Source organism: Strigops habroptila, chromosome 6, assembly GCF_004027225.2.
Source record: "Strigops habroptila isolate Jane chromosome 6, bStrHab1.2.pri, whole genome shotgun sequence".
NCBI classification, from domain to species: domain Eukaryota; kingdom Metazoa; phylum Chordata; class Aves; order Psittaciformes; family Psittacidae; genus Strigops; species Strigops habroptila.
Window position 1 is genome coordinate 31,288,788 of NC_044282.2, and position 27,995 is coordinate 31,316,782.

The 27,995-nt window shown below is 42.9% G+C and overlaps 2 protein-coding genes and 1 long non-coding RNA gene across 9 annotated transcripts in view; 1 reads left to right on the forward strand and 2 right to left on the reverse strand.

Annotated features, from left to right (window-relative positions):
• Positions 1-7,070, reverse strand: part of CD109 (CD109 molecule) — a 75,055-nt gene extending 67,985 nt beyond the window's left edge. For both annotated transcript variants that reach the window (XM_030489913.1, XM_030489914.1), the window contains exons 1-2: positions 6,959-7,070; positions 6,520-6,680 (exon numbers count right to left, since the gene is read on the reverse strand). In XM_030489913.1, the coding sequence (XP_030345773.1) occupies positions 6,520-6,680; positions 6,959-7,017 (220 nt within the window). In that variant the 5' untranslated portion in view covers positions 7,018-7,070. The remainder of the gene's footprint in view (positions 1-6,519; positions 6,681-6,958) is intronic.
• A 320-nt stretch (positions 7,071-7,390) lies between these two features.
• Positions 7,391-22,633, reverse strand: LOC115609554. Of its 2 annotated transcripts, XR_003991898.1 has the most exons (4): positions 22,546-22,633; positions 20,819-21,423; positions 8,104-8,241; positions 7,391-7,933 (listed from the first exon to the last, which is right to left on the reverse strand). It is a non-coding gene; the product is annotated as an uncharacterized LOC115609554 (long non-coding RNA). The 2 variants fall into 2 exon arrangements; XR_003991897.1 differs by having other exon boundaries at positions 7,391-8,241.
• Positions 22,634-22,643: 10 nt separating this feature from the next.
• Positions 22,644-27,995, forward strand: part of SLC17A5 (solute carrier family 17 member 5) — a 28,616-nt gene continuing 23,264 nt past the window's right edge. The window contains exons 1-2 of one of the 5 annotated variants that reach the window (XR_003991896.1): positions 22,644-22,741; positions 27,278-27,474. Coding sequence is in view for 4 of the 5 variants with exons in the window: in XM_030489915.1 (XP_030345775.1) it covers positions 22,678-22,741; positions 27,278-27,474 (261 nt within the window). In the remaining variant the exon portion in view is untranslated. Of the gene's footprint in view, positions 22,742-23,531; positions 23,821-24,602; positions 25,110-27,277; positions 27,475-27,995 lie in introns of those variants that run through there. The other 4 variants (XM_030489915.1, XM_030489916.1, XM_030489917.1 and 1 more) reach the window with 4 other exon arrangements.

The window sequence follows — 27,995 nt, forward strand, 5'->3', positions numbered from 1 at the left end:
AAATAAAAGTCAGTTTAGCCCAAGGTCCCATCTTCAGCATTAGTCAAGGACAGACATCTGAACAGCGTAAAAACAGAAGTACAGTGACCCTTCCTTGGGTAGTCTTGTCAGCCTATGCAATCTGAGGCTTGGGGCTTGAAAAGCCAGAATCAGCGTCTTTATACTGGACCAGCCATTGGTGGACTTACTTCTCATGAAATTGTGCAATCCCATTTTCCATCTGGGACACAGAGTTCCACAATTTACTTCCATCTCATGTGAAGGCCCACTGTACTGGGTTTGCATGGCAGGGTTTTGATAGCAGGAGGGGCTACAGAGGTGGCTTTTGTGAGAAGCTGCTAGAAGCTTCCCCTATGTCTGACAGAGCCAATTCCAGCCAGCTCCAAAATGGACTCACTGCTGTCCAAGGCCAAGTCCACCAGCAGCGGTTGTAGAGCCTCTGGGATAATTAAGAAGCGGGGGGGGGGGGGAGGGGGCGAAACGCAGCAACTTCAGCTAAAGAGAGTAGTAAGAACATGTGAGAGAAACAGCTCTGCAGACACCGAGAGGAGGAGGTGCTCCAGGCACCAGAGTGGAGATTCCCCTGCAGCCCATGTTGCAGCCCATGGTGAGGCAGGCTGTCCCCCTCAGCCCACGGAGCTCCATGGTGGAGCAGGTATCCACCTACAGCCCATGAAGGACCCCACTCTGGAGCAGGGGGATGCCTGAAGGAGGCTGTGACCCCATGGGAACCCCACGCTGGAGCAGGCTCCTGGCAGAGCCTGTGGCCCTGTGGAGAGAGGAGCCCACACTGGAGCAGGTTTGCTGCAGGACTTGGGACCCTGTGGGGGACCCACGCTGGACCAGTCTGTTCCTGAAGGACTGCACCCATGGAAGGGACCCACGCTGGACCAACTAGTGAAGAACTGCAGCCCATGGGAAGGATTCACGTTGGAGTTCATGGAGGACTGTTTCCCATGGGAGGGACCCCACACTGGAGCAGGGGAAGAGTGTGAGGAGTCCTCCCCTGAGGATGAAGGAGCAGCAGAGACAATGTATAACGAACTGACCACAACCCCCATTCCCTTTCCTCTATGCTGCTGGGGTGGAGAAGATAGAGAAATTGGAAGTAAAGTTAAGCCTGGATGGATGCAACAATGGACACAGAAACCTGGGTGGGGGGGTTGCTTGTATGTTCTCCATCAATACAAAAGTCCGTAAGAGAGCGCTCCCTTCTCTACTAGCTCCTTTGTCTCTGGATCCAGCCCCAAGACTTCCTTCCCAGAAACTTTCCCTTCATTCTGATTTTGCACAGATTATGTGCATGTGCTGACTATTTGACAACTTATTTTTCATGAAGCACAGTTACACATACATTTCAAGGTGCAGGTTATAGATGCAAAATCATGGGACTCCTGCTCTCTTGTTGTTTGGCTTTTTAGGCATTGATGCAGAATTAGACAGAAAGGAGCTGCCCCAGTGAACTGCCAGCAAAACCCTTTACCCCACAGATTTTCAGCATAGATTCTGTTGTTACCAGTCAGCCATTTTATTCCAAAATAGGGTACAGAGGCAACTCCAGGTTAACAAAAGGGACTGGCATACTTACGCCATTCTTTCCCATTTAGCTGTTACTTTACATCTTACTATTCCTTGTGTTTTTTACTGGTTCACATACTAACATGGTCAGAACCGTATTATTAAACCGTATGCAAAACACGCCTTTTGGTAAAAGCAGTTTTCCATTGTCTATATGGATAATCACTACATGTCTGAGCTTGACACGTTCTCACAAACTCTATCATGTTTTGTAAATCCTAGCTGAGTATTAACCATGCTCTAGCTCAGTAACCTCTGCCAACAAGTACATTTATTCCCCTCTAGAAGTACAGAAAAGCACTGCAAACTAATTAACAAGGAATTTACAGAGAACCCAAGCTACTCATACTATTTTAAACGAGACTCTTCAGTTCACAAAGCAGCTCTCACTCACCTCACCATGACTTAAATACATTATGTTGTATCTTAAATACCAGAAGCTTTAACCAAATCTTAAGAATTAAAAACATTCATGCAGTCGGGTAAATGATGACACCTCAATACATATGCAAGCTTTCCTTAAAACTAATTTGTTTTTCAACTTACATGCTACTTACTCTTTCCAAATCATTCTAGCACCAACAAGGGAAACAGACTTTTCAGAAGCTCTTGCAATGAGGTGTAAGGTTTCTCATACACTAACACACGCTGCAACCCTGTGAGACAACACTTCTTGCCAATGCAAACTACATCTTTATTGATCAATGACTGGATAAATATGCATGGCAAGAGTCACCCTTCACTGTAATCACTGAAAATCAAGCCATTCGTGCATAAAATTTGACTTGCCTGTCTGTTATTCTCATCATTATTTTTTTGTTGTTGACCCAGAAAACCCAACAGCTCAAATTGCACGTAAGCCATTGTTATCTTCTGCAGTCATTTTCAATCAGGGTGAGGATCTTTCTGATACTGCATCTCCACAGAAAATGTGTCAAGGCTTAACATGGTGCACAGAAGCAGCTTTAGTTAGTGCTCTATGTTTTTCTGAAGTCTGCTGCAGACAATGGAAACTTGTTCTCTTCTGGTGACGCACTGTCTTTTTTTTTTGGTTGTGCTTGCTCACAAGAAGTTTACCTGTAGCAGCAACATCTTGCTTGCAGACATCCAGTTGGTCTGTTTTCAATACATTTAATCTAATTAACTTCATTTCTGTACAAAACATTGGTCTTAAACAACTTCCCTTGCTACAGTATATTTGAGTTCTGGAATATTGAGCCAAGCTCAAAATATCAGTACTTCTTTAAATGCATGTTGCATGCACACTTTCTCCCTTACTCCAAAGAATACAAAGCAGTCATTTATTAATAAATGTATTTTTTTTCTCTTAGTGATATGAAAAGCATGATAAAGATGTGAACCAACCTCCATTGCTAAAGCCTTTTGCTAATGGACAATTTCCCAAGAATCACACAGATATCAAAATTCCACTTCCAGTAACATTAAAACAGTGAAGGTTTTATCAACAATAAGACAGCAAGCACTCTATTTCTTATATAAAGCAAGAGTTATATTATATAAAGAAAAAATAACTGTGTCTTAATTCAATAAGATCCTTCTACGAAGCTGACTCAGAAATTTAGACCAGTACATGCACCATATAGAGCTGCTGCTGTAGAATCAGAGCACATACTTAACTTTAGGCAACTGCAGAAGCACTTTGCCAGACAGGTATGTAATAACTCTTACGCTTAGGTATTCAGCTGAACTCAGCCTGAAAAATCAAACAGCACTACTAAAAACAGTGTCCTCAGCCTTTCCTCTGTCCCCAGTTCCCAACTCCATGCCCACCTCAGTCCCATCAGCACAAATGTTTGCACACTGAACCAGGGAACTTGTTTGCCTAAGCAAATATTCAACAAAATCAAAACTTTATTTTTCAGTCAGATCAGTTTTTCAATGCAGTTAATCCCCTGCTTTTGCTGTCACCATGCAAGGAAAAATACAGAGTATAACTGAGCCAGCTTAGGAAACATTGCCACTGAATCTGCAGCATAACCAAGGCAGGTGATTAGTTCCAGCTTTCTGGTTATTCAGCACAGTCAACAACTTCAGCTACCCTCTGCTTTCCTTAATACTTATTCTGCATAGACACATACGGCAATAAAAGTCATCAAACTCATGTGCACCACAGGAACAGTAATACCACTGTATAAGCTCCTCTGTGTAACCTAATGCCCAAGTGACAGATAAAGCAACATTTTCTGCGCACTAATATATGCAGCAATGATGTCATTTAGAGAAGATTTTGTGTGCCTGGAGATACGTTTAGGTTTTTTCCCTCATTTGCAACAGCTGGCCTAATAAAACCTCCCTCAGTCTTCCTTCAGTCACATTCTTAAGACTAAAAGAGCTACAACAATATCACTACTTATCTTATTTTAAGGTCGTTTTGTCCTTCAGTGAAGAATTTAAAGCTTCAGAATCCTGTTCTAACAAACTTCTTTCTGAGTAACTCTATTCACAACAGAATATCCACTCCTGAAGCACTTTGAGATACACGCCTTCAACACTACATCCTGTTACAGGGCAGTTCCCTTGCTCCTGGCCCATAACAGTTTTGCTTACAAATTTGTTCACAGAGAACGAATGACTAACAAATTATGTAACCTGACCTTAAAAAATGGATGGCCACATACTAAATTGTAAGGGTTTTTGCAAGAGGAAATACACTGCATGCTCAGCGCCTTTTTTTTTTTTTCCTGTTCTATTTATCAAGTAAAAAAGTATGGAAAATTCGAATACATATTTAAAAGACACAAAAAAGATTGAAAATTAGCAATAAATCCGTGTACTTCAAGCGATGTACTATAGCATTTCTTCTTCTTCTTCACCGTATCTAGGCTTGATACAGTGTCATTCGTGTTCCTATCACCCACCGTTACTCTGACCTTTACTCTGACTTCAACAACTCCTAGTGTCAAGCATTTTCTGTGTGCAGATAGAGACAACCACGTATTTTCACATGCCTGGAATTACTAGTTGCTTGTCTGCTTTTTAATGTTGAAAAGGACAACACACAGGTTGAAACTCATGGAAAGCCCACTGAACTTGATGTTAAGCAGAACAGAAGCAAGAAATAAAAGCCAGCATAGTTAGAGGAAGAAAAGGAGAAGACAGTTTTTCTTTTAAAAACAGTAAATCAGTTGTTTTGGGTTTGCTTTGTTCTTGGGTTGGTTTTGTTGTTTGTTTTTTTTTTTTTTTTATTAAAATATTGTCAGGAAAGGTTTGAGGAGGAATTATGACAACAAAGAGGCAAGCTCACTACTAATAGAAAAATAAATGCATCGAAGTTGTTTTCTCCATGGAATAAGAATGTTCCTTTATCTACTGCTGACTCCACTATGTTTAGCCCAACAGGCTTGGTCTGTACTTTTGCATAAGCAGGATCTAAATATGGCATGTAGTGTGTTATGGAGACTTAAGATAAAGGACCATAGGCATAACAGCCTGTCTGTTCCATTTGCATGCAGATTTTAGGTGTTAGCAAATCTGTCCTCCTAAAGTAATTGCCTTTGCCATACATAACCACAACTATCAGTGTTAGATGTAGACACTAACAGATCAGGTGTACAAATTTGATTTAAATCAGGAATGAACACACATCGATTTTTTTTTTTTCTAATTAGCCACAGCACTGATTAAATTAAACCTGAGGGAATTTGCCTCAGGTTTATGCTTTTACACTGGCTGTTGGAAGACATATACCTGATAACAATATAGAATTAGAGTGAATAAACAAAACTCAACCTGAAGACCAACACACTGGTCTGGAAAACTTTTTCAGAGTATGTGAAATAGCCAGAAGAGTTTGGATCAGACATGCGTTTCTGCATCTGGGGCCATGAATTCTTTGATCTGGTCAAATGCACTCCATTGGACTCAAAGCCTCAATGTATAGGTTGTGAAGAGAGGTGGGCTTTCAAGAAGGCTTTGAAATGAAGGTGTGATGCTTCCAACTAAGGCATCTGCATTAACTATAAGACATTACAGAAAAATTAGTTGACACCAACAGGAAGTCTATTATAGCAGGGTAGATTTTTCTAGGGCTTCATACTGACCCCAGACTCTCTACTTTTGACAAATAAAAAGCTACAGCTTGGGTGTCACTTAGGTTGCTTCATGCTATGAGCAGTCTGAAAGTTGGATTATCCAGACAAAAATCTTTTCTTTTCATGAGGACAGATCTCAGGCAGAACGCCTCTATGCTTCAGCTTCCAGCTGCCCTTTATGAAAAAGGAGCAATGACCAAGATATCTCAGTTCTCCAACTACTCAGAGCTGCCACCACTACTCTAGTGCTGCCCATAGGGCGCCATACATTAAATCAGCCTGCTCCAACATTTACTTATCTTCAATCCTCAACCTGTCCCACGATTCAGTTCTTGATCCTTGAAAAATTATGTTTCTGCAAATGCACAGAGCTTCTAAGTAATGGTACCTGACACAGTCATCTCCGCTTTCCTGTTGTCCTCAAGTCCTCCCTTAGGGCATGAGAAGCAACCAGCTCCAGATGCTCTATCACTTTCCTTGTTCCACCCTTGCCATTATTCCACTCACTTGCTTCCACCTTGCACCTTGACAACAAGCCTACCCGTGAGCAGCTCTGCCACTACCTCTTCAGCAGCCCCACTACATTGACCAGAGTACTACTTCCTGGCTTCTCAGAAACCTCACATCCATCTCACTTTGCTACCACCTGATTATTTTCAGAGTTTACAATGAACTAGCACACCCATGCAACCACTCACTTCCCAGCTCAGTCAACCACCTGCAGACAGAGCCAGCAGAGTGCAAGATTATTTCCCCAGAAGTCACTCCTACTTGGTAAAATCAAGTTCCCATTTTAGCACCGTTTACAAGCTGTGATATTTTAGGAGCAATGAAATACTTGTGGGAGAATGCAAATCTAAATCCTCCCAGGCCAATTCCATTCTCTTACCTTTCTCAAAGACCATTTCCCTGCTCAAGATGGTCTCGTTATCTCTGATCACTTCTCCCCTTACGGTGACCAGGGCTGGACTGTCTGGCAGCAGGGCTACCCCAACACTCACGTTTGCTCCAGGCCTGATGTTCCAGGGAACTGCCACCAAGAACGTAGGGCTGGAAAATCCAAATGGTCAGAGGGAGAAAGGGCAGTGAGTGAAATGAAGTCCCCAAGAAAGTAACAGCGTCCACATAACAACGCATGATACGTGTTGGAAGGCTCTTCTGCGGCACCCGCTGCGGAGGCAGGAGGTGATGCCCGCTGGCCGTGCTCGCTCCCCGGACAGGCTGCCCGGCGGGCGCGGAGTTGCCCCCGGGGAGCGCGCCGCTGCCCCGCACCGGGCGGGAAGGGAGGCGCGGCGGCCCGCGACCCGCCCGCACCCGGCCCCACGTACCCGGCCGCGGCGGAGCTGCACAGGAGGAGGAGGAGGACAGCGCCGAGGGTCCGCGCCATGGCGCTCCGTGCGCGCTGCCCGCGGGTCCACCGCTGTGCGCAGGGCAGGACAAGGCCGGGGCTGGGGCTGGGGCTGGGGCTGGGGCTGGGGCTGGGGCCGGGGCCGGGGCCGCGGCCGGGGCCGGGCGGGAGGCGCCGCCGCGGGCGGGGGAGGGAAGGGATGGGAGAGGCCGCCGCTGCCCCAGCGCCAGGCACGCTCCGCCGGCGGCAGCCGCATGAGCACCCGGGGGGCGTTCCCGAGGCCGGCCCGGGGGAGAGCGGGAGGGGCAGGGGGGCACATGCACACACACGTCTATATCCAGGGGTGCGTTCTGCTCCCCGCAGCCCTCGCACTCCATGTCCTCGGGCAGACACAGCTGGGGAGCGGGTGGGATTCTCAGGCAAACACAGCATCCTACTAAATAAACGCCGGGAGTAATGTTTTGCGCCTGTAGCGTCGAGCAGAGTTGCAGTCTGTGTCGAGAGCTGCCCGTATACCGATAAGGCTTTGCACAGCAGAGACTTGGCGAGCCAGCCGAGGCGCGCTGGCATGAGGCGCGGAGGCAAGTCGGGAACGGTTTTGGGTCTGAACGGGGAGAACGACTCTGGCAGAAATTCAGGGAGCCTTGTAGTTACTTAAATGTGAACCGATTGGTAATGTAGCTCTGGCTGGATTGTCTTATGTGCCCAATACCTGCAAAATAAAGTCATGTCTGCATATGCGTCTTAACCCACTTTCAGACTCCAAAAAGGGCACTGAAGCAGCTTGGGTGAGATTCTGTTCTTCTAGCATGTTCATTGTAACTGTGTAGACTATACACACCTAAAGATGTTTTGATTCATCTGAATTCTTTCATCCCTGCACAAGCCTAATACCTTCAGAAATTCCACTCAGCTCTTAAAGTCTGCCTCTGCACTAGTGCTGGGCTGGCATCCTCTGCAGACAAAATACAGTCAGTTATAGCCCTGAATAGAAGCATCATGTTTTGTTCTTACAAAAATAAGATATGAATAGTAAATGTACATAAACACTGTGCTCTAACAGTATCGGAGGCAGTCATGCAGTCTTTTCACATCTTTTAAATTTGCTTTTGTAAGTTTTCGTACCTCTGCTGATTCTTTTTGGAGCGCCAGTCTTTGTAGTGACAGGAGAGAGGGTGCCACCTTTGTAGGCTAGGGTAGGGGTGATATTACAGCAACCACAGCTGATGCCTGGAAGGTCAGTCAGTCAGGGCAGCTCCTCAACTGGAAAAGGTGCATGATGAGGAAAAGTTTAGCAGATGTTTGCTGTTGTTATTTGTAAGTTCTTGACTCATTGCTTGTGAGAAGCAGGCAGGGAAGATAAACAGTCACTGCTATTCCTTTTATTGGAGATGGTGGGGAAAAGTGCTTACAAGTACTGCTGCATCCCAAACACCCTAGCCTTGCATGGTAAAGCTGCCCACAGTACATATTTCTCCAGTCTCTGGCACTGAGCCCGACTGGCACTCCACTATACCTGTCAATACTTAATCAGCTCTCTTAGTCTCCAAAACAAGGTGGCCATATCCAGACTTCCTGTTGGGTATGGTCTATGCTAACCCCAAACCACAAACAAATTGTTCAAGAGAGCACTCGATGGCAAGGGCAAAACCATGCCAAGGTCAGCTTGAGCTTAGACACAATCAGCTTCCAGTCCCAAGAACATTTGCTGGCACTGTTTAATTCATTAGCATGGATGTAGCCCAAAAGTCCATTAGCAAAGTGCTTACAAATGTCACAGATTTTGCCCAGTTGTGCAATAGTATTGTGGACTCCCATCCTCCTTTTTAATTGTAAAGGCTTGTTATTTAAAGATACTTTTGTATATGTATTTGATCTGTTCTTCTACAAAGATACCTATAAAGGAATCCAACAGCAGGAAGTAAGAGAAGAAATGGATTATTAATATTAGGATTTCATCTGTCCTGAATAGATCTACTGCTGATGAGAAATGGATAAAGAGCAATTAAGTGTTAGGTGCCATTCCATAACAATACAAGCTCCATTTCTTACAGGTATATCCATGTACTTAGAGACAGGTTAAATTAGTAGATGACAATCCTACTACTTGGAGATCTCTGAAGCCCTGAGTCCTGTGAACATGCCCCTTTCATTCCCTTCCTAATCCAACATGGAGTTTCCTCTTGTGGAGTTATACCACCCTTTGACTCCCTCTGCCTTGTCAGAAGACATTTAAAGCCCCTTTTCATAATCTCATTCCAAACAGCATATACTGTGCTGTAGGTACATGTAGAGGGTTTTCATGGTTAAACATACCATTTAGGAACCAAATGTGACACATAAGGATTCAGTAAGTTCCCAGTTGGCAGAAAACTTAAATACATAATAGCCCACTTCAGACACAACTTTAAGAGTGATGTCTTATCAGCATCTAAACAAGGTCTTGGTTTTCAAAAGTGCTCTGCAGCTCCGCAGCTGCTAATTTTCATTGTAACATAAGTTGGGATTTCCCCAAAACACCACTTCAAATCCTACACTCTTTTATCAAATGTGGTCCTTCTTTGATGCCCAAATGACGCTAAATACTGCACCTGAATAGAGAGTAGTTATACTGTGTGATGCATCCCATGAGAAAGCCAGCCCCAGGAGCAAGCTCTCCCATTCTCCACTCAGCATCTCCCAGCTCTGCAGTCTGCAGCCTTCCCAACCCTGCTCTGCAGCCTGTGCCATACAGCGCTTTCTGGAGAGAGGTTTACTTCTAACACAGCCCATTTCAGTGGCCCTGTTTGCAATACAGCCCCACTAGTGGTTTTCATCACAGTATGTAGATAGGAAACTGGAGCATGGGCAGATATGAGGTAAAATAAAGAAATTTTAAGCCAACTTCAGCCCTACAGCCAGCCCAATCTTAAGCTTCCTCTGCACATTCCTCTGTATGCAGAGAATAAAAATAAGCCAGGAGTAATTGGAAAATAAGCATATAGAGAGAATGGGCTAAGCTGGTAGCCTGTTGATGCTCACTAAGCGTTAAACTATTTGTTCTGTTGGACTTGACTTGTGTTTCAGGTAAGCATAATTTATCACGTGACCTTACTGACTGATTACAGGACTGTTACATTTCCCTGCACACTGTTAATGTGCTCATTCGCATTTATGGTTGTCTACAGCAGGGTTCTGTTATGCAGTTACATGTCACCGTTTAGTTTGATCTAGGTCAGACTGGTAACTCAAACAAAAACAAGCCACACTTCAGTCTGTGCTAAATGGGTCACATTTAAACTTAAGGGTACCTAGATTTTAAAAGCTTTTGCACGATAACTGGCTTCTGTTATAGGACACAAAACATCCCCAGCTAAAACATACCTGCCCATCCAGAACAGGCAGATGAAATGGATTACATTAGTCCTATTAAACTGCTAGGAGTTCTGTGTTTAACTAACTTAAAGACCTTAGCAGGGCTACACATCATTGTCAAGACCATAGAAACAACCATTTGGCCTGTCTCAGGCCTAAATAGGTTTTAAATTACTAGCTCTGACAAACACCTGAGAGACTAATTTGTGCACAAAACTAGAAGCAGGGAACTGCACAGCAACCTATTGAGATCACCATGTGAGGGAAATTTGTTTTGGACCTGACTTCTGCATATTAGGAATAATTTTGAAAAAGTGTAACCTAGCATGAAAGGATTTAATAATCTTCAACTGCTCCAAGCCCATGAAGTGGATACTCTGGAGACACAATTTGGGAGGTAAAACAGGTTGTCATTGTGTTCAGCATGCCAGCCAGGGAAGCTAGCTGAAAAATCCCTCTCTGTTCAATTTTCACATTTTGGGGTAAAACAAGCATTACCAGACTCAGATTTTACTCCCATCTGTGATATGTCACCATAATGAAAATTCCGCTTTTACCACCTTCACTGCTCCCCAGGAACCTAATTTTTTTCATGGTCTTTTACAAACAGAGCCTGTAAAGGCTGCAAAAGTCACCTACAGCACTGGCTACGGTCTCAAGTAGCTAACAACTGTACTGTTGTCTGTTCCTATACCACTTAGCTTAACTAGCCCAAATATATGTACTAGTATCAGCCGAAATCATACCTTTGAGTTGCAGCCTAGGTACACTCTAAATAAAAATGTGTTTAAAATACAGAAAAACGCAATGGTTCCTTAATGAGTCTGGAAAGCAATTTTTGCTTTGGTATATAAGGATCGCAGGACTTAGCACTTACTAATTGTATGAAGATTGGCTGGAAATAAACACACGCACAGCAAGGTCTGCTTTTCTCTAGTATCACACAAAGAGAACAGTACTGTTTGGTAAATGTAAAAACCTAAGCACTGCAGTGCTTAAAATACTGGGGAAAATGTCAGCAAAAATGAGGACAGTGAGGACTTGAATGGTCAATGCCCTGTCCTGCTTTTAGCATTAGACGGTGAACTTGGCTGGTCAGCTGGATTCAGCAGACATTCAACCAGATTGTGGTGCAAACAAAGCATGTTTCCATGAAATCCAGGCAAATTCAGGGAAATCTGAAGAGCTATGTTATGTGGAAATTTGATCTAGAAGATCACTATAGTCTCTTCCAGCACAATATTCTGTCTTTTCAAAAGCTTAGCCAGTTGTCTTATGCATCACTGAACTCAAGGCCTGCAACAAAGCTCATTTAGGGGGTGGATAAACCTTTTAATTAATTTCAATAGGCTTTGGATGAGGTCCTAGCAGAAACTCTGATTCAGCAGCTCATGGAACTAGGAAGGAAGCAAAAGTCTGTTTTATCACTCATAGAGAGTGGATAAGAATTATAGTGAAAATAGCTAAAAAAAAGGTGGATGGAATATCATTCCATGGCAGTAGGAGGGTGCATTCCTTGCTTGGATGTAAGCCTGAAGAATTTGCATTTGCTGGAAAGTACTGACAGGAGCATAGGATATAAAGCTCTCCCAGAAGTGTCCAGTAATAACACTTCTGATGCTGGTTCTGATGATGGGATGAGTCAAGACTTTTCACGCTATGCTGACGAAGGGTGTGCCACACGCTGAAACTTGCCCTGAGCTGTCAGGGTGGAGTTTCATGAAAATCTGGTCTGCAATGCAATTAATATATTTTTTTTCCCAGTACCTGAAGACATCTCTTGATAAATAATGTTATTTGCATACTCTCTTCCAACTTGAACTGTTATTCCAACCATAGTGGGTAGGAATGACCTGGTCAAATGTGGTCCCTGCAGTTGTCTACAACTAGTTATTTACATTTGCTGGATGGACAATGGGGTGAAGTAGCCACTTTTCAGACCAGATTTATATTACTCATTAAGATACCAACATTTGAATGAGCAGAGATTCAAAAGTGGCCTTCTAAATGAATCAAGTAAGTCCCATCCTAAAAATACCAATTTCTATTAAATGTCTAAACAAGGACTCAAGTAGTTGAAATATATCTTGTTATCTCCAGGGCATGTAAGACGACTATAGCTTAAGTGTCCTCACTGAGTATTCAATGAATCAAACCTAAAGACAGACATCAGTTTTGACAAGCTTTGGATCAGTGCCTGTTTGAAGGTGTCGGATTTTGTCGCTGTTTATTCAAAGGCTGGCAAGGGAACAAGCAAGCAATGTCCAAATAGGAAAAAAGCTTTTTTGTTAATATAGCATAGAAAGAGCTTATTATCTTGGAATTATATGCTTGTTGTTTTCATAATATTTTAATTTCTACTAATAAAATATCTGTACACATTTTAACCATACCCATAAAAAATTAATGATGTACAGATCAAATCTGTAAATATTGTATTATTGCATTATATGCAATATCATATGTGTGCTTTGAAATACCTCAACAAAATAAAGCACTGTCTTTCGGGAAGCACATCAAATGTAGAAGGACATCATGGTTAAGACTTCATGAGATTTTGAGAGATTCACGTTTAGAAATGAGATTCAGAAAGAAAGGGAATTAAAGAAGGAATGACAAAACTATACTATGAGAAATGTGAAAGTCTAAGTAGCAAATCTACAAATGATAGATCTAGAAGTTTCCCTACAGCAAAGATAAGCCTCAATTCCCAAGATCCCTGGCCTTACAGCCCTTTTAAATGACTGAACAGTGCAGAAGGACCATAATGGAATGAAAATTAGGACCTTGCCCCCTGTTTTTCCCAGAATAATAGCTCTTGGCAGATCTCACAGCACCTTAATGAATTACTGCAAAAAGACCCTATGTTCTTGTTGCTGATATGCTGAAGGTCTTCCAAGGTGCAAGTAAACATGGTGTCCATGAAAGATTTTTATGTATAACTGAATTTTCAGATTTCCTCTGCAGGCTGAGTTTTCTTGCATTATTTGCTGCACCTAGACCCTTAACCTTGATTGGTATACTGTATCTTATCTGATACATGTGAGTACAACATTTAGGAAGCAGGTTCATGTAATGCCTTTTTTATTGCAAGTAGAAGTTATACCTTAATTTTTGGTTATTTTAACATTTTTCTCTGATTGTAAAATGTTCAACCATACAGTAGAAACGTTAAAAAAAATGTACAAACATGCTGTTTTTATGAGAGAAGTTAAAAACTTTTACAAATTATGACATGTTGTCCTCAAAAATCTGTTTTCCTAGGGCAGTATTTTTTACAATTGTATGTGATTAAATTCCATTTATTGAGCTCCATTTTATCTTAGCTGCCTGAATTCCCCTCACTGTCTGAGGGTTTTCAAAATGTCAGTGCAACCCCTCCACATTGCAAATACTGGTGAAACAGCCAAGAAAAACCTTATTTTTATTAAATAATTTAGTGTGCATTAACACTATTTCATTTTAAGGATGGCAAGAATTCCCCAAGAGTTCAATTATCTTAAACTATAGCCTATAATTAAACTGTAAATTGAAATTACAGCTTTAAAAAAAAGGAATTTCTAAAACCAGTGTTTCCATAATGTCATAGAGTAGTATATCACAGCATTCTGGAGTACGTGCATTGATACATTGTAACTTTGCTTGTAATTAAGTACATAAAAACTGGCAGATTTTTTAATGAATGTGTGTTTCTGCAATAGCTATTTACGACATTCACTTACCCATAAAAGAAAGGATGTTGGTACAGCAGTCTGTTTTATAGACCTGTGTACCCCTGTAGGCAGAGGCAGCTTCCTTTCAAAAGCAGACTGACTTGAGAGCAATTCATAGTGTAGACAAACCTGTTTCCCACATTTCTAACAAAAGTAAGTCAAGGTATGGAGACAATGCCCTAAACCAACAGAGTAAAGAGATGCATATTTGAACTCTTCAGAGAGAGAAGACTGAGAGAGGCTTCCATGACACTTTCATAGGAAGAAAATAACAGGGTCAGATCTATGGGAGAAAAGTGTAAAAAGAACTAACAGTTAGGCATTAAAGTCAACCAAATGCAAATTAGAAATGAGGCACATCAACAGAGGTTATCTTCCTGAACCTTTGCTGCCAAGGAAAGTGGTTCATGCTGCTGCTTTTTATGTCTTTCCATCAAACCTGAATGCCTTTTCAAAAGTCTAAACCAAGTAATTGAGCTAAATAGAGTGCCAACTTGCTGAAATTCTGTACTCCATGACATAAAGATCAGGCTAGGGGGATCTCCAGGCAGCATGATGAAAATCCATAAGGTTGCTCTTGAGCTGAGGGACCAAAACTACACACAGAGATGAATGCGTCCTGGAAAGGACAGAGCAAGGATCAGCTCCCAGAGAAATTAAATAGAATTGACAAGAGGAAAAGCACCTAAGAGTGGTGGAGACTATACTATTTCAGTCCTGTTTTCCTCCATCTTGGCATGTTCAGAAAAGGTCAACACCAGAAAAAACAGAAGACAGAATTAGAAATAGTTGTTAAAATTAAAAGTTTTTGCAGGATGTGATCTCTTGCAGGACAGCTATTTTTTTTTCTCTTTCTAAAAATGAAACCCAAACTTTCTGCTTGGAAATAGGTCAAAAGCTAAAATTGTGACCATGTTTAACTTCAGTTTGTCTTTTCTTAAAATCTAAAAACAAAAAGGAAGAAAAAAATCCTTCACTTTCCAACTAGCTCCACCATGGTATCAAGAAGAAATAGTTATTTAGAGCAGAGGTAGGTTGACATTGTGTAGATAAAACCATCAGAACCTCTATTTTGTTTTAGATTACATCCATGTGACAATCACATAACACCAATCAACCTCATGTTATGCAAGTTGTCTCTTACAGAATCAGCTTCTGTAGCAGCTAAAATGGCTTCTATACACAGAAGTGCTTAAGAATTTTTTTTTTTAATACACTCAAAACTATTTATAAAATTCGCACAAAACTTTATGCTTAGTTTAGATACAGGTAAATACCAGTTGTCTCTCCCTAAGGACTAACTCTTACCACATACTGCCTACAGGAAAAGAGGGAGGGTGAGGAGTCCCATCTCAGTGATTAAGAAGGACGTGAGTAAAGGTTTCACATTTCAAGTCACCAAATAAGCTGAAGTCTAAATAAATTTAGCCCTTGAGTAATGTCACTATAGGATATTCATTCACGTTGTTCAAAAAGCAACTGTTTGTTCCATTGCCAACCACCCACAGCAGCAGTCGTGTTTATTTAAATGAAGAGGGTGTGGACCCAAGAGCTACATCTTTCCAAACCTTACTCTAGCAACCAAATGTTTGGAAATTGCTGTCATATGTCTGAGATGTGCCCTATACTGGCCAACTTTCTAAGGCCTCCTAGCCCTGTTTTTAAGCTAAAGATTCACCCTGTGATTCTTCTGACCACTAACAGTAGTTCTGAGAGTTTCTTCTTTTCTTCTCATTTTGTTCCTTAGCAGTAATTTACTTCATATATTAAAAAAGCAAACAAACTATATTTAAAAGTTTTTTACCCAAGAGGGGTCGCAGGATCACAGGAAAATTCAAGGCAGAGAGCTCAGGATGTCATCTAATCCAGCCTGCTGTTCAAATCGGGGTGAGAAATGAGGTCAAACAAGGTTACTTGGGGCTTTATCCAGGAAGTTCTTAAAAAGCTCCAAGGATTGAGACTGCAAAATCTGACGGCACAAAGCTCAGAAGTTTGCAATTACATTCCTTACTATGCCTGAAACAAAGTTGTTAAAATTTTCCAACTGCACTTATGCTTAGCTGCAATGCTCATACATTTTCATCTTAACTGAAATAATGTAAATCACAACCAGGATGCTATTTGAATGACTTCTCTAGTAAATAGAAATTTTGACACCAGGACAAACAGTCTATGTACACTGCATAATACAGTTAAAATGAGAATAGGTGGTAAGGAGGCAGAGATTCTGTGATATAACTGTTCAGCTCTCAGTGAGGTGTGGCAGTATGGTATGTGTTGCATACTACAACATATACCTTGTACAGAGGTACAAAGGATTGTGTGATAGGCATCAGGCCAGGATTCCATCCAACTCATATTCAACACGTAGATAGCCAGGCTATCCCAGGAGTGATCCTGAGCAATGTGGATGTATTGACACCAACTGAGTCAAGCCAGGGTTTACCCCCTGACACGGGTCGCAAAAAAAAAGTATAGATATAGTTTACATCCATCTTAAAAAATTCCAGCCCTTGAGGATTGATGTTCCTCACAAATAGAAGGAAAAATACTTGTAGGGTATTTAAAAAACATACAAAAGTTATGAAAGACTGGGGAAGACTTTTGCATAATAGCCAGAAAGAACAGTTTGCCTGCAGCTACCTGAAGTGTAGGGTAAGACAAAAAATAAACTTCACAAAGAGAGTAAGAGCTCATAAGGGGTGCATTGGCCTACTTGGCTGAGAATTTTTAAGTCTGAATTTAAACATTTATATTACTTTCTAAATCTGGTGTGGAGAGATTGACAGCTGTAAATCATACACCATAATCTCCATGGGATTAGCAACTGCAAGATAACCTGGAGAGAGGCTCCAGAGAGATGCCCTGCAGCAAGTGAGGACATGGAGCCAGTTCGCAGGAGGGAAAAGACAAGATTCACAGAGGCCCTACCGCTCCATAGCACGATGAGGTTGGGCTTGCAGCAGGGTGCCAGAGACCCCCCACAATGTTGGTGCCTCTGAGGGATGGCTGACTTCCACAGCTAGAGACTTGGATTACGTAGCATCTTCTGCACCTGCTGCCAGTCACCATACAGCTTACCAAAAAGCTACATAAAGGCTCCTCAGTTGCAAATGTCTCATCCGAGACAGTATGAGCACTGCTGTACAACTAGGTTCAGCTTTTTAGAAGTTATCTGAATGGGACTCACATCCTTTTCTCCTTCTTCGTCCCTCTCCCTCTTTCTTTCTTTTCCTTTCCCACTTTATTTCTCGTTTGTTTTGTAATAGTCCTATTGTATTTTTATGTAAAGTTATGTACATCCGCTAGATGTAATAGCTTGGAATAGCTGCTAATATTTGCAAAAGAAAAAGTAGGTTGATTCTATTATGACAGTATTATAATATCCATAAATTTAGACTTAATTTTGGAGCACAAAGTGACAAATTAGCAGCATAATTGGGCAAGCTTGTAACAAACTGCTTTAGTAAAAACACACCACATTTAGTCCTTCAGAATTCAACATTTTTCACATCAACATCTAAGGAGAAGCGTCTTTATTCTTGCAAGAAACTTTGTTTCGTTTTGCTAGGCACACCTAGATACCAAACTTCTGAGAATCTTCAAACTTCAGTGAATCTTCAAACTTCTGTCTTCCTTAGACCCCTGCTGGTAAAAACTAGTAAAGGCATTCTCTATTTCTGCAACCAGTCAAAGGGATGTCGCATTGTCACACACATTTTCAAGTCTCCTAGATTCATTGTTATGCAAGAGACTACCAATTAGTACGTACCTAATTCACAGATTCTTACTTTAACTGGCATATTGTGTTCCTCGAGCATAAAAAAAGCACATCATCCTGTCCTGTGTGACAGGTTCCATCCAGCTTTCTGAGATAGCTGCAAAAATTGTTTACTTAATTATTGACAAGAGAAACATATTTTTCAGGATCTCTCAGATATTATGCAGAGATTAAAGCTTCTTTGCCACTGGAAATATTTTTTACAAATTTCAATACAGAGTCCTCATTCAAAGTTAGGAAACACTTAAGTGACAGCTGCAGCACATCCTTTGGCAATTCCAGGCTTTGGCAAATCTGGTTAACAATCAAGTTCTCAGCAGGCTTTCTCAGCAGGCTTAGGACAAAACTCCTGAGATAACCCATGAGATAACAGCATCTTTTATCCCATTCCATCTTTTATGACAACATAAGTCAGATTAATTTCATTTTGCCACAGATCTGATCATCCTCAGCACTGCAATACTAAAACGCATCACATCACGGGGTGGAAACTCTTGAAAGAAACATTCTAGCCTGGCACCAGGCAGGTACAAATACATGGTTTTGCAAGACTGAGCCAAACCACTGAAAGCGTAAGTCCAACATCTGTGCACACCACTAGAACTCATAAAATACACACCAAAACCTGTAAACTCCTAATATTTCAGTACCTAGCTCTCCACTATTAAAGTGCCTTTAAAGTCAATGTTTCCATGGCTAGGCATGTGCACAGGGGGAGGTAAATCTTCACCAGGGATTCAGAAAATAAGCATTTCTTCTCAGAACATGTTTAGTCTGAGACTGCAAAAGCATACCCTTGTCCATAGTATACAATTCAGCTGTGGAGCTTCTTGCAACAGAGAACATGGATATTGAATTTTACATGGGTTCAAACACAGATGGCATAAATTCTTGATAGACAAATCTGCCAGAGACTGCTGAGTAGAGTTACCACATCCAGCTCAGGAAGGGTCTGAGTCACCAGTCAGTGTATTCAAACATGTAGAGACTATTCAGAGGATGTATCACCCTATGTTTGGTCTGTACAAGTCCTTCCCTCAGCGTTTGCTGTTGACGGCTGTGAGAGACAGAATACCGAGGCAAACAGAGCATTGTCTCATGCACTATAGCTATTCATATGTTTTTATAAGCCCAGTGACAAAAGAACTGCACTTCTGAGGAGCTCTCCAACATCCCTTAGTAGTCCCACAGTGAAGCATTTAGAGCCATTAACCCAGCAAAACCAGAAATGAACCACAGGGCTGAGGGGCAGCACTGATGGGGAATCTACTCTTTTCCCTAAGGACGTTTATGGCTACTATACATGAGGAAACAACTATAGTTAAAAAGAAAGAAGATTCCACAAAGCCCCAGTGCAGTGTCTTGCCCGAGATTCAGCATTCACTGCAAAGGCAAAACTAAATGCCACCAACAGAGGGGAAATGTGAATCCCTGTTTCCATGCACATATAAGTGTCCTGAACAGACACCAGCTGCTTAATAGGAAATGTTCAGCATCGTTGCTACTCCCGTTTCCTTTATGAAGAATACGTTTACTTAAGGGAGCCTAGACAAGAAGATTGCCTGTACTTCCAATTTATACTGCCACTGGCTACCACAATACTAAAATTTGAGCAACACAAAGCCTAAGTCACTTCTCTGAATCTAACTGAGCACCGCCATATAACCCAGAGGAGTACTTTGTAGAGGACATGAGACCATGCTTCTTTTCTTCCCCCATGAAAGCAACATTGCTGAGGAAAGTCCCAAGCTTTCTGCTGTCATGGTCAATGCCAAAAATTGAACTGCATGGAGTGACTCTGCTAACAAATGAGAAGAAAAGTGGGCATGACGAGTAACTCCCCTCCCAACATAAACCCCCAGGGAAGAATATCTGTGGCGACAGAGCGCCCTGAGGCATTTGAAGCAGACAGGATATTTCCAGTCAGATGAAAACACATTGTACTGCCAGAGTGACACAGACCATTTCTGATTCAGTCAGCATCATTTTATGCATGATTTAGTAATGATTTTATATTCGCTTTACAGTAGCAAAGGACTGCACAGCTGAAGGCATCCTGATTTTTTTCCTTTTTGACTGACTGTAACTTGCTCTTTTCTGGGAAACCTGAGGAATTTTTTGCTTGGATGCACGTGCGTATCTTTTGTTGTCCAAATTATCTGATACCTCAACTTTCTATTCTTCCATTTCGTAAATTACCAGTCTAAAATATAAATATCTTTGTTAGGCATTTACAACATAAAAGTGCTGTATACTGTATTGAATATAAAGAGACTTAAGACAAATTTAAAAGTAGGTATTTCAATCTTCACTCATTGAACTCTGCTTATGTTACTTCCAGTTATTTAAGAATAACCAGATTATTCTTATATTGTGAGTATAAGCTGTATTTCTCTGCTACTTTTTTGCTGTTTATCTTGAAAAAACAGGACTTCAAAAGTGAGATTCTTTAAAAAGGCATAAATAAATAAGGGTATGTTGTAATACTAATTGAAAAAAATACTTGAAGATGTGGGAACTCAGAAACAGGCTTTTTTTTTTTTTTATTACTATTATAACCTACAAAACTTCATAATCTGACAGAAGAGACATTATCTTGCTCCGTGAGGAAATGCTGCAACTTAGGTTAGCATCACTGATATATTTTCCCAGGCCACCTTCATTTTCTAAGCAATCATCAACATTTAGGGTTGAGGGTTGCTGTTTAGCATAGGTAGTGTTAAACAGTTTAAGATGTGCTCCTACATCATCACAACCATATCCTGTCTGCACCACTGAAGAAGCATGAGAGCTTTCCCTAAGGAGCCATGGTACTGGAATAAACAAGGTTGAAGTTTCTCTTAAGACCCAGGCAACATGCAACATTTTTTTCCCAATTGGACTTCAGAGGAAAGAGAGCCATCTGCTGCTCTACACGAGACGTGCTGCGGTGTGTCTTTTTAGCTTGATTAAGTAAAACGTCAGGGTGGGATTTAGGGAAGAAAGTGCAAACCTTTGCTGTTCTCCTCTCTCTTCTGTGGGGCCAGATGACAACGGAAGTGGGATGCTGAGCAGTGCTTTCCACCACCTCCCCACCCTAGTACAGAGCACAGCTGCATCCAGCACTGAAAGTAACCAGAGCAGAAGTGGTTGAATACAAGCAACGGTCCTTTTCAGAAATATAAATAAATAAAGTCAGAAAATGCTTCAAGTACATCACATCAGGACTGCATCACAAGTATGACACAGAGCCTGGCAGAGCAGAGCGCAGGCAACAACCAGCTGGCCAGGGCAAACCACAGCTGTTTACATACAGCCGTACACAAAATCAGCCACCAGGGAATAAGGAGTGATGTTCTTATCTGCTGTGACAAAGGTCAGTGCTCCTCACACACTCCTAAACCTGTATTTATGGGTGTCACCGTTTGACTCCAGGGCAGCAGCAGGGCAATCAACCTGCAATGTGTCACTAAGCAAGGAAGATTCACTCACCGGTGAGCTTCTGCAAGATCCAAGAAGGAGGCAGTAGGGCAGAGAAATCCACATTCCTTGCTATTGCAAGGTTTGTTGGCATTATCCCATTCTGAGAGTATAGATAGGTTTAAGATAAAACTTGCCCTGGTGAGAAGAAATAAAAGGTAAAAACAAAGAGGCTATCGCTCCAGCCCTTGAAGTCCCTTGTCCTCCCTGTGGTATGATGAGAGGAGTCTAAGGAGAGCTTGGGGTTCAGCCTATGCATGAAGTGATCTTACTCATGACCCTGTGCAGCACATCAGTCCTGGCCTATATGCCCCCAGACTTTCTTCCTCATGGGCTGAGTGCTGGCGTATTAGGGTCTTTCTCTGGTGGTATGTACAGAAAGGCCAAGGAGAGTACAGCATGTAAGAAATGCAAAGCTGAAGTCTTCAATTATGTCATGGTTTGAGCCCAGCCGGTAACTCGGAACCACGCAGCCGCTCGCTCACTCCCTCCCTTCTTCCTCCCCCCACTCCCGGAGGGATGGGGAGGAGAATCGGAAGAATGTAACTCCCACGGGTTGAGATAAGAGCAGTCCAGTTACTAAGGTATAATACAAAACCACTACTGCTGCCACCAATAATAATAATGATAAGGGAAATAACAAGGGGAGAGAATACAATTGCTCACCACCCGCTGACCGATACCCAGCCCGACCCAAGCAGTGATCTGGGCCTTCCGGGTAACTCCCCCCATTTTATATACTGGCCATGATGCTCCATGGTATGGAATACCCCTTTGGCTAGTTTGGGTCAGGTGTCCTGTCTCTGCTTCCTCCCGGCTTCCCCTCCTCCCTGGCAGAGCATGAGACTGAGAAAGTCCTTGGTCAGAGTAAACATTATTTAGCAACAACTAAAAACATCGGTGTTATCAGTGTTGTTCCCAGGCTGAAAGTCAAAAACACAGCACTGCCCCAGCTACTAAGAAGGAGAAAAATGACTGCTATAGCTGAACCCAGGACAAAGTACTACAACCCAAATCTCATTTCTCATAAAATGTTGCAAATGTGCTTTGTCAGAATAAAGCAATTGGGTTTCTTTCTGTCATTCTGGCTGTAAGAGTGACTTCCAGGTAAATCTGACTCACAGAAGACACCGTTAGGTTAAATTTCAGAACCAGAACAGAGGTCCTGGTTTGCTTCACATGTTCACGTAGATGTAATACTATATGACCAGCACACAGCCTCAGTCATTCTATTGATACTTGAAAACTCAGTATACCTACCTTGTATGAAATGAGATAGCTGCCAGAGATCTTTTACATTCTTCCATTTTCCAGTATGCAAAGTTTTCCAGGCAGTTATTTAGACATCAGTATGATGACATGGGCATATAGCAAAGCCAAGGATTTCAGCAGATGATGGGTGGGATCATCAGAATGACTCAGCACTCAGCTCTGGCAAGGGCACAGACGAGCAGAGGTAGGCTCCTCTTTAAAAGCCTGTAAAACTTAAAGATCTCTACCCTGTTGTTAGCTTTGAGGTTGAAAAACACTGATTCTAGAAGGGAAAACCGTATTACATATAGAGTTTATATGTAATATAAACGATGATGCTTATTCATTTATATTAGTGCATTTTAAGGCCTCACTCCAGGAATTGGGCACTGTGCACACACACACAATAAAAAGGCCCTGTGCTGCAGATACTGCAGTTTATTGTTGTAATGATTGCTGTAACGCTGCTCAAGTGGCTGGGCATTTTACAGAGAAACCCAACACCTGCACAGCAAATCCTTCCCATTTCGGACACGGCTGTCACACTTCACCTGCCCGAGGTGCTGCTCGCGTTTGCTCATGCACAGCCAAGCATGGTCGCAGCACCACAGCCTCCTGCCACCGCGCCAAGGAGCCTTCAACATATAACGTTTCTCTGCCCCGCCGCGGCTTTGCAAGGCACAACCTGAAGCGTTTGTACTAGAGCCAAGCTCCACACGGCCACAGCCCCCTGCTCCCCACGGCTGCCACGGAAGCGGCAGGCTGTCCGGGAAACGGAACGCGTGATTCGCCGGGTGAGATTTGTCCTAAATGAGGAGCTTTTCCCAAAACAGCCGAGAGAGGCCGCACAGCACCACCCGCGCTCCCTCCGTCCGTCCGTCCGTCCGTCCGTCCGTCAGCGTGTCCGCCAGCCCCCCCCCGCGGGCGGGACCGACCGAGAGCAACAGGGAGGGGCCGCCCGCCCTCGCTGCGTATGGGCGGGCTAGCGCCGGCTCTGCCCTCACCAAAGATGGCCGCCGGAGCGGTGCCGCCCTGCGGCTGAAGCCGTTTCCGCCCGGCTGCGCCCGTCACATGACGGCCGGGGGCTGCAGCTGCAGCTGCTGCTGCCCGGGGCCGAGCGGGGCGGGCGGGCTGTGGCGCGGCGGGCCGCGCTCCTCGTCCTCTCAGCGGTGGCGGCCGGCAGCCTGGCCCTCGGTGCGCTGGGCGGTCCGGGGGGCGGCGAGATGGAGACCGAGGAGGGAGAAGATCGCACTCCGCTGCTGAAGGAGTCCCAGCCTGACACGGGTGAGAGGAGCGAGAGGTGGCACTGGGGGCAGCTGCCGTGCCCAGCCGAGCCCCCGCCTCGCTGCAGACCTGCCGGCCCGGGGCTGCGGAGCACGGTGGTGCCCTGGAGGGAGGGCAGGGCCGGGCCGGGCCGCGGCGCCTCCCCGGCGATGCCGCGCCCCGTGTGTCGCGGCGTCGCGTTGCCATGGAGCCCCGGCCGAGAGCGTCCCGGTGGAGCCGGTCCCTCGCCTGCCGCAGCGGTTGCTGGCTGGCGTCCGCTGTTCCCTGTCGGGGCAGGAACGGCCGATCCGGGTTCCGCGGCGGCGGCGCCCGTGGCCTCGGGGGCTTCACTTTCCGCCCCGCGCCGTTAGATGTGTCTGATCTCCGGGACGTGGCGGTGTCAGAGAGCGTTAGTTCAAACACGGCCCTGCGTCCTCACGGGGGTCGGGGGGTTGTTCCCGGCGGGAACCGGCGCTCAGCCCCGTTACCGAGCTCGGGTGTGAATACCTGCACTTGGTTTGGTGTCTTTCCACTGGAGACAAGTGGGTAACTCCAGCTTAAACGCTGTTTTAACCGTTAATGACCGCTGGAGTCCTCCAAGGTCATGGCAGAATTTCACTTTAAGACAAAATTTAAGTAAGACTGATTGCTTGTTATGGAAGTGGTTGTCTGCGCTGTTTTATTTCCCAGAACGTACAAACTATAAAGAGTAAGGTGAGATTTTAAGGTTTTTTTCTGTACACCATGCAAAAATACTCTAACCTAGCTGGGAAAGATATAACTGCAGCAAGAGGGGCTGCTGTCAAAATCATAGAATCATTTAGGCTGCAGAAGACCTTTAAGACCATTAAGTCCAACCATAAATGACTTAAAAGTGCCAGAAAGAGAAATTTTAGTTCAAGTCAGTTATTAAAGCAATACATTCTTAAGTTTGCACAATACGTTATGCTCCAGTTGAGGTGGTTCACCTCACCCACAAGGAAAAATGCGGCAGAAGAGCAACTTCCTTTAACTGCCATGCAACTTCCAGCACAGACCTATATTTCTTTAACTGCAGTTGAAGAGTCGTCTTCAGCTATAGCTACAGTATTATAAAACATGCCTCTTAAATCAGAATTAACTATAGATGTAGGACCCAAGGCTACCAATCGAGGTAAGACCTTGAACATCATGGTTAGCTGCCTTGAACGTTGCAGGGGGAGGGGGTAAATGTCTGTGTCTTTTTGATTATAGCAACCCCCTGCGGAGATGAAATGCATCTGGAATCTTCTCGAATCTTCTGTTCTGTTAACCTGATCTAAGATTCTCAGGTATTGCAGATACACTTAGTGGAAAAACAGGGAAGCAATAGTTTAGCAGTCATTTGTTTTCAGACTTGCAGATCTATATGCTTGATAGGTTTTTATGATACCTATTTATGGTTGAAAAAAATCTGACATGAATGATCTTAAGTTCTTGCACATCTATCCTGTGCAGCTTCTCTCTAGACAAGGTGCATACCAGCAAGAGGCTTCCAGAGGAATAGTAATGGATGTTCTAGGTAGTCTGCATTTACAAGGAAGGGTTACATCATCAGTGTGATATTCAGCCTTCTGTTATTATTGTTTAACCCCAGCAACTACAGGCAGTGGAAAGGTTAAATAACTTTACCTGTAATTATATTCATTGTTATAAATTGTATGACTATACTTTTTACACTTAAGGCAAATTGCTTTTTAACTAACAATAAAGAGCTATGAAGCTGCTTGACTGGTTTTTGTGCAGTAAGCACTTCCTGTTCTTGGTGCTTATTGTTTTTAAAGTAAGCAATAAAATCTTGGCTGCTTTCCTTCATGTCACTTAAAAATTGGGTACACCTTTCTCAAATGCCGCTGAGGCAAGACTTGCAATTACTGCAGGTCTGAAAGGCATTTTGTGTATTTGTACAATAGCATCACTTATTACTCATTTACTAAATGAACATAGCAAATACAGCATCTCTGTGTCATTTTAACAACTTGTGCAGCCATACTGAGCTTCACATAAAGTTGATCAGGGTTAGAGACTTCAAAAATGGGTAAGTTCTACTGCTTTCTTGAAAAATACAGTCTTGCAGATAGGCTTTGTTGGTGCCCCCTCTGAAAAATACAAAATCACATAGGCTCATTCCTTGTTTCAGGGAAGTTACTGGGAAGGGGGTAGTCTTTAGATAGCTTATCTACAGAGCATGCTTTTAGCTTCTTACTGCAGATCAGAGGATCCAGTCAAGAAACATACTGCAGTAGCAGATGAAGTTCCAGTCAATCCTGTTGTTCATAGATATCTTTATTTGTCATTTGAATTCTGAATAGTCAGAGAAAGATGAGATCACTGTAGAATGATGTAATATCTGCAGGTGCTGATCCCAAACCCTCTGAGTTTCAGACGTCCAGGTTATAAAATTTTCCACTAGCACCATAATTTCCTCACAAGGGGGGGAACTCCACCCCCTAACTATTTGTAAATTCAGCACATTCTTCAAGTAGTTTCTCAACACTGACATTTCCGCTCAGTAGGTTCAGGCATTCCCAGTTCATAAAGAGTATCTGCAGACTTTAAACTGTATTTTGTATAGATACAAAATTCATTGCCACTGGTGATGTGCTGGCCAAGTTACAGTTCAACTCTGGTAAACAATCTCTGCCAAATGCCATTGTGTACTACTGTAGAAGGGAATCAATAACTGTGGTGCAGTTCAAAGTCTGCTATCTCTGTTTAAACAGGTGACAGAATCGGCTTAGTGCCACAACACAGGTTTTAAGACGAATCTAAGACTCATTTTTCTTTGTCAGCTTCATTATTGTGTGGTGACTGTGGCAGAGTGATGTACTGGGCAACTGAGAAACTTGCTGTTTCACAGTGCCATCACAGGATTTGCCATTCCCCTTTCTGCTAGTTTTCTCTGTTTGGCAGCTGTCAGCAAATGCATATGCCTTCATAAGCAAACTTAAAGAAGGAAAAATTGTCCTAGAAAACAGCCTAGAATCTCAGTGACTGTTCTTTAGCACTGACAGCCTGTGTGTTTTTTCATCTATTTTCACGTATGTGATGGGCTTCCCACTAGTCCTGGTGTTTTTTTAGTGTGAAGTTCTAATTTTAAAAAAATATTACTGTATTTTGGAGAGGACTTTTGAAACCGTGTTTCTAAATCCATTTCTGCAGACCACACACCACAGTTCCACTGCAGCCCCACTTGTGCGGGTAGCTGCCAGTTGTCTAAACCAGAAATACATTTGCTTTGCATATGAGTAGAAAAGTGAGATTTTGTTGGATTTTGTTTTTTCTCCACCCTCTACCTCTATTGAATACACCCCTTAAGACTAGAACAATTAGCTTGTTTTCTTGCCTGTTTTTTCCTCATCCATAATTTTCTGAGATTATTAGTGAGAATTGCTTATTGGTTGTTCTTATTTTGTTAGGTTCTGTTAAAACAAAATATTTTCATTTACTCTCATTTCAGTCCCTGCATGCTGCTCAGCTCGCTACAATCTAGCACTGCTGGCCTTTTTTGGGTTCTTCCTCCTGTATGCATTACGTGTGAACCTGAGTGTTGCTCTAGTGGATATGGTAGAACCTAACACAAGCTTAGCAAAGAATACGACTTCCAATGTGTGTCCAGAGCATTCTTCCACCATAAATGTTCCTCGCAACACAACGGTGAGGTCTCAAACATACTGTCCTGTAATGTGGCATGTAAAGTGGCTTTAACAAAGTCTGTGGCTGATGGGTGGCAAGAGAACAGGCTGCTTTTTACTGGATGGCCTTTTCAGCTGTTCTTTTAAAGCTATTCTGAAAAAATAATAGCCTTAAACTGACTAGCTAAGTGCTCAAGGTCAGGTTTTTTACATACATCCTTTCTGTGCTATTCCTTACAAATTGGCTAATCTGACCTTGTAGATCTATGACTCACTGTTTTATATGCCAGTGATCAACTGTTACTGTTATATCTGCGTCAGAGCTCTCATCACTGTCCATATTTGCCTGGTTTTTGTACAGTCTCAATGGCATGAAATTTCATTACAAATTAACATGTTATATTTTTCTCTTCACTTCTATGATCCATTTCTCAGATCATAATTCTTGTCTTTAGATCCTTTATCTCTGACTTCCCTTCCAGTAATCTTTAAAAATCACATTTTGTTAACTGAACGGAACTGTTGGATATAAAAAAATGATTT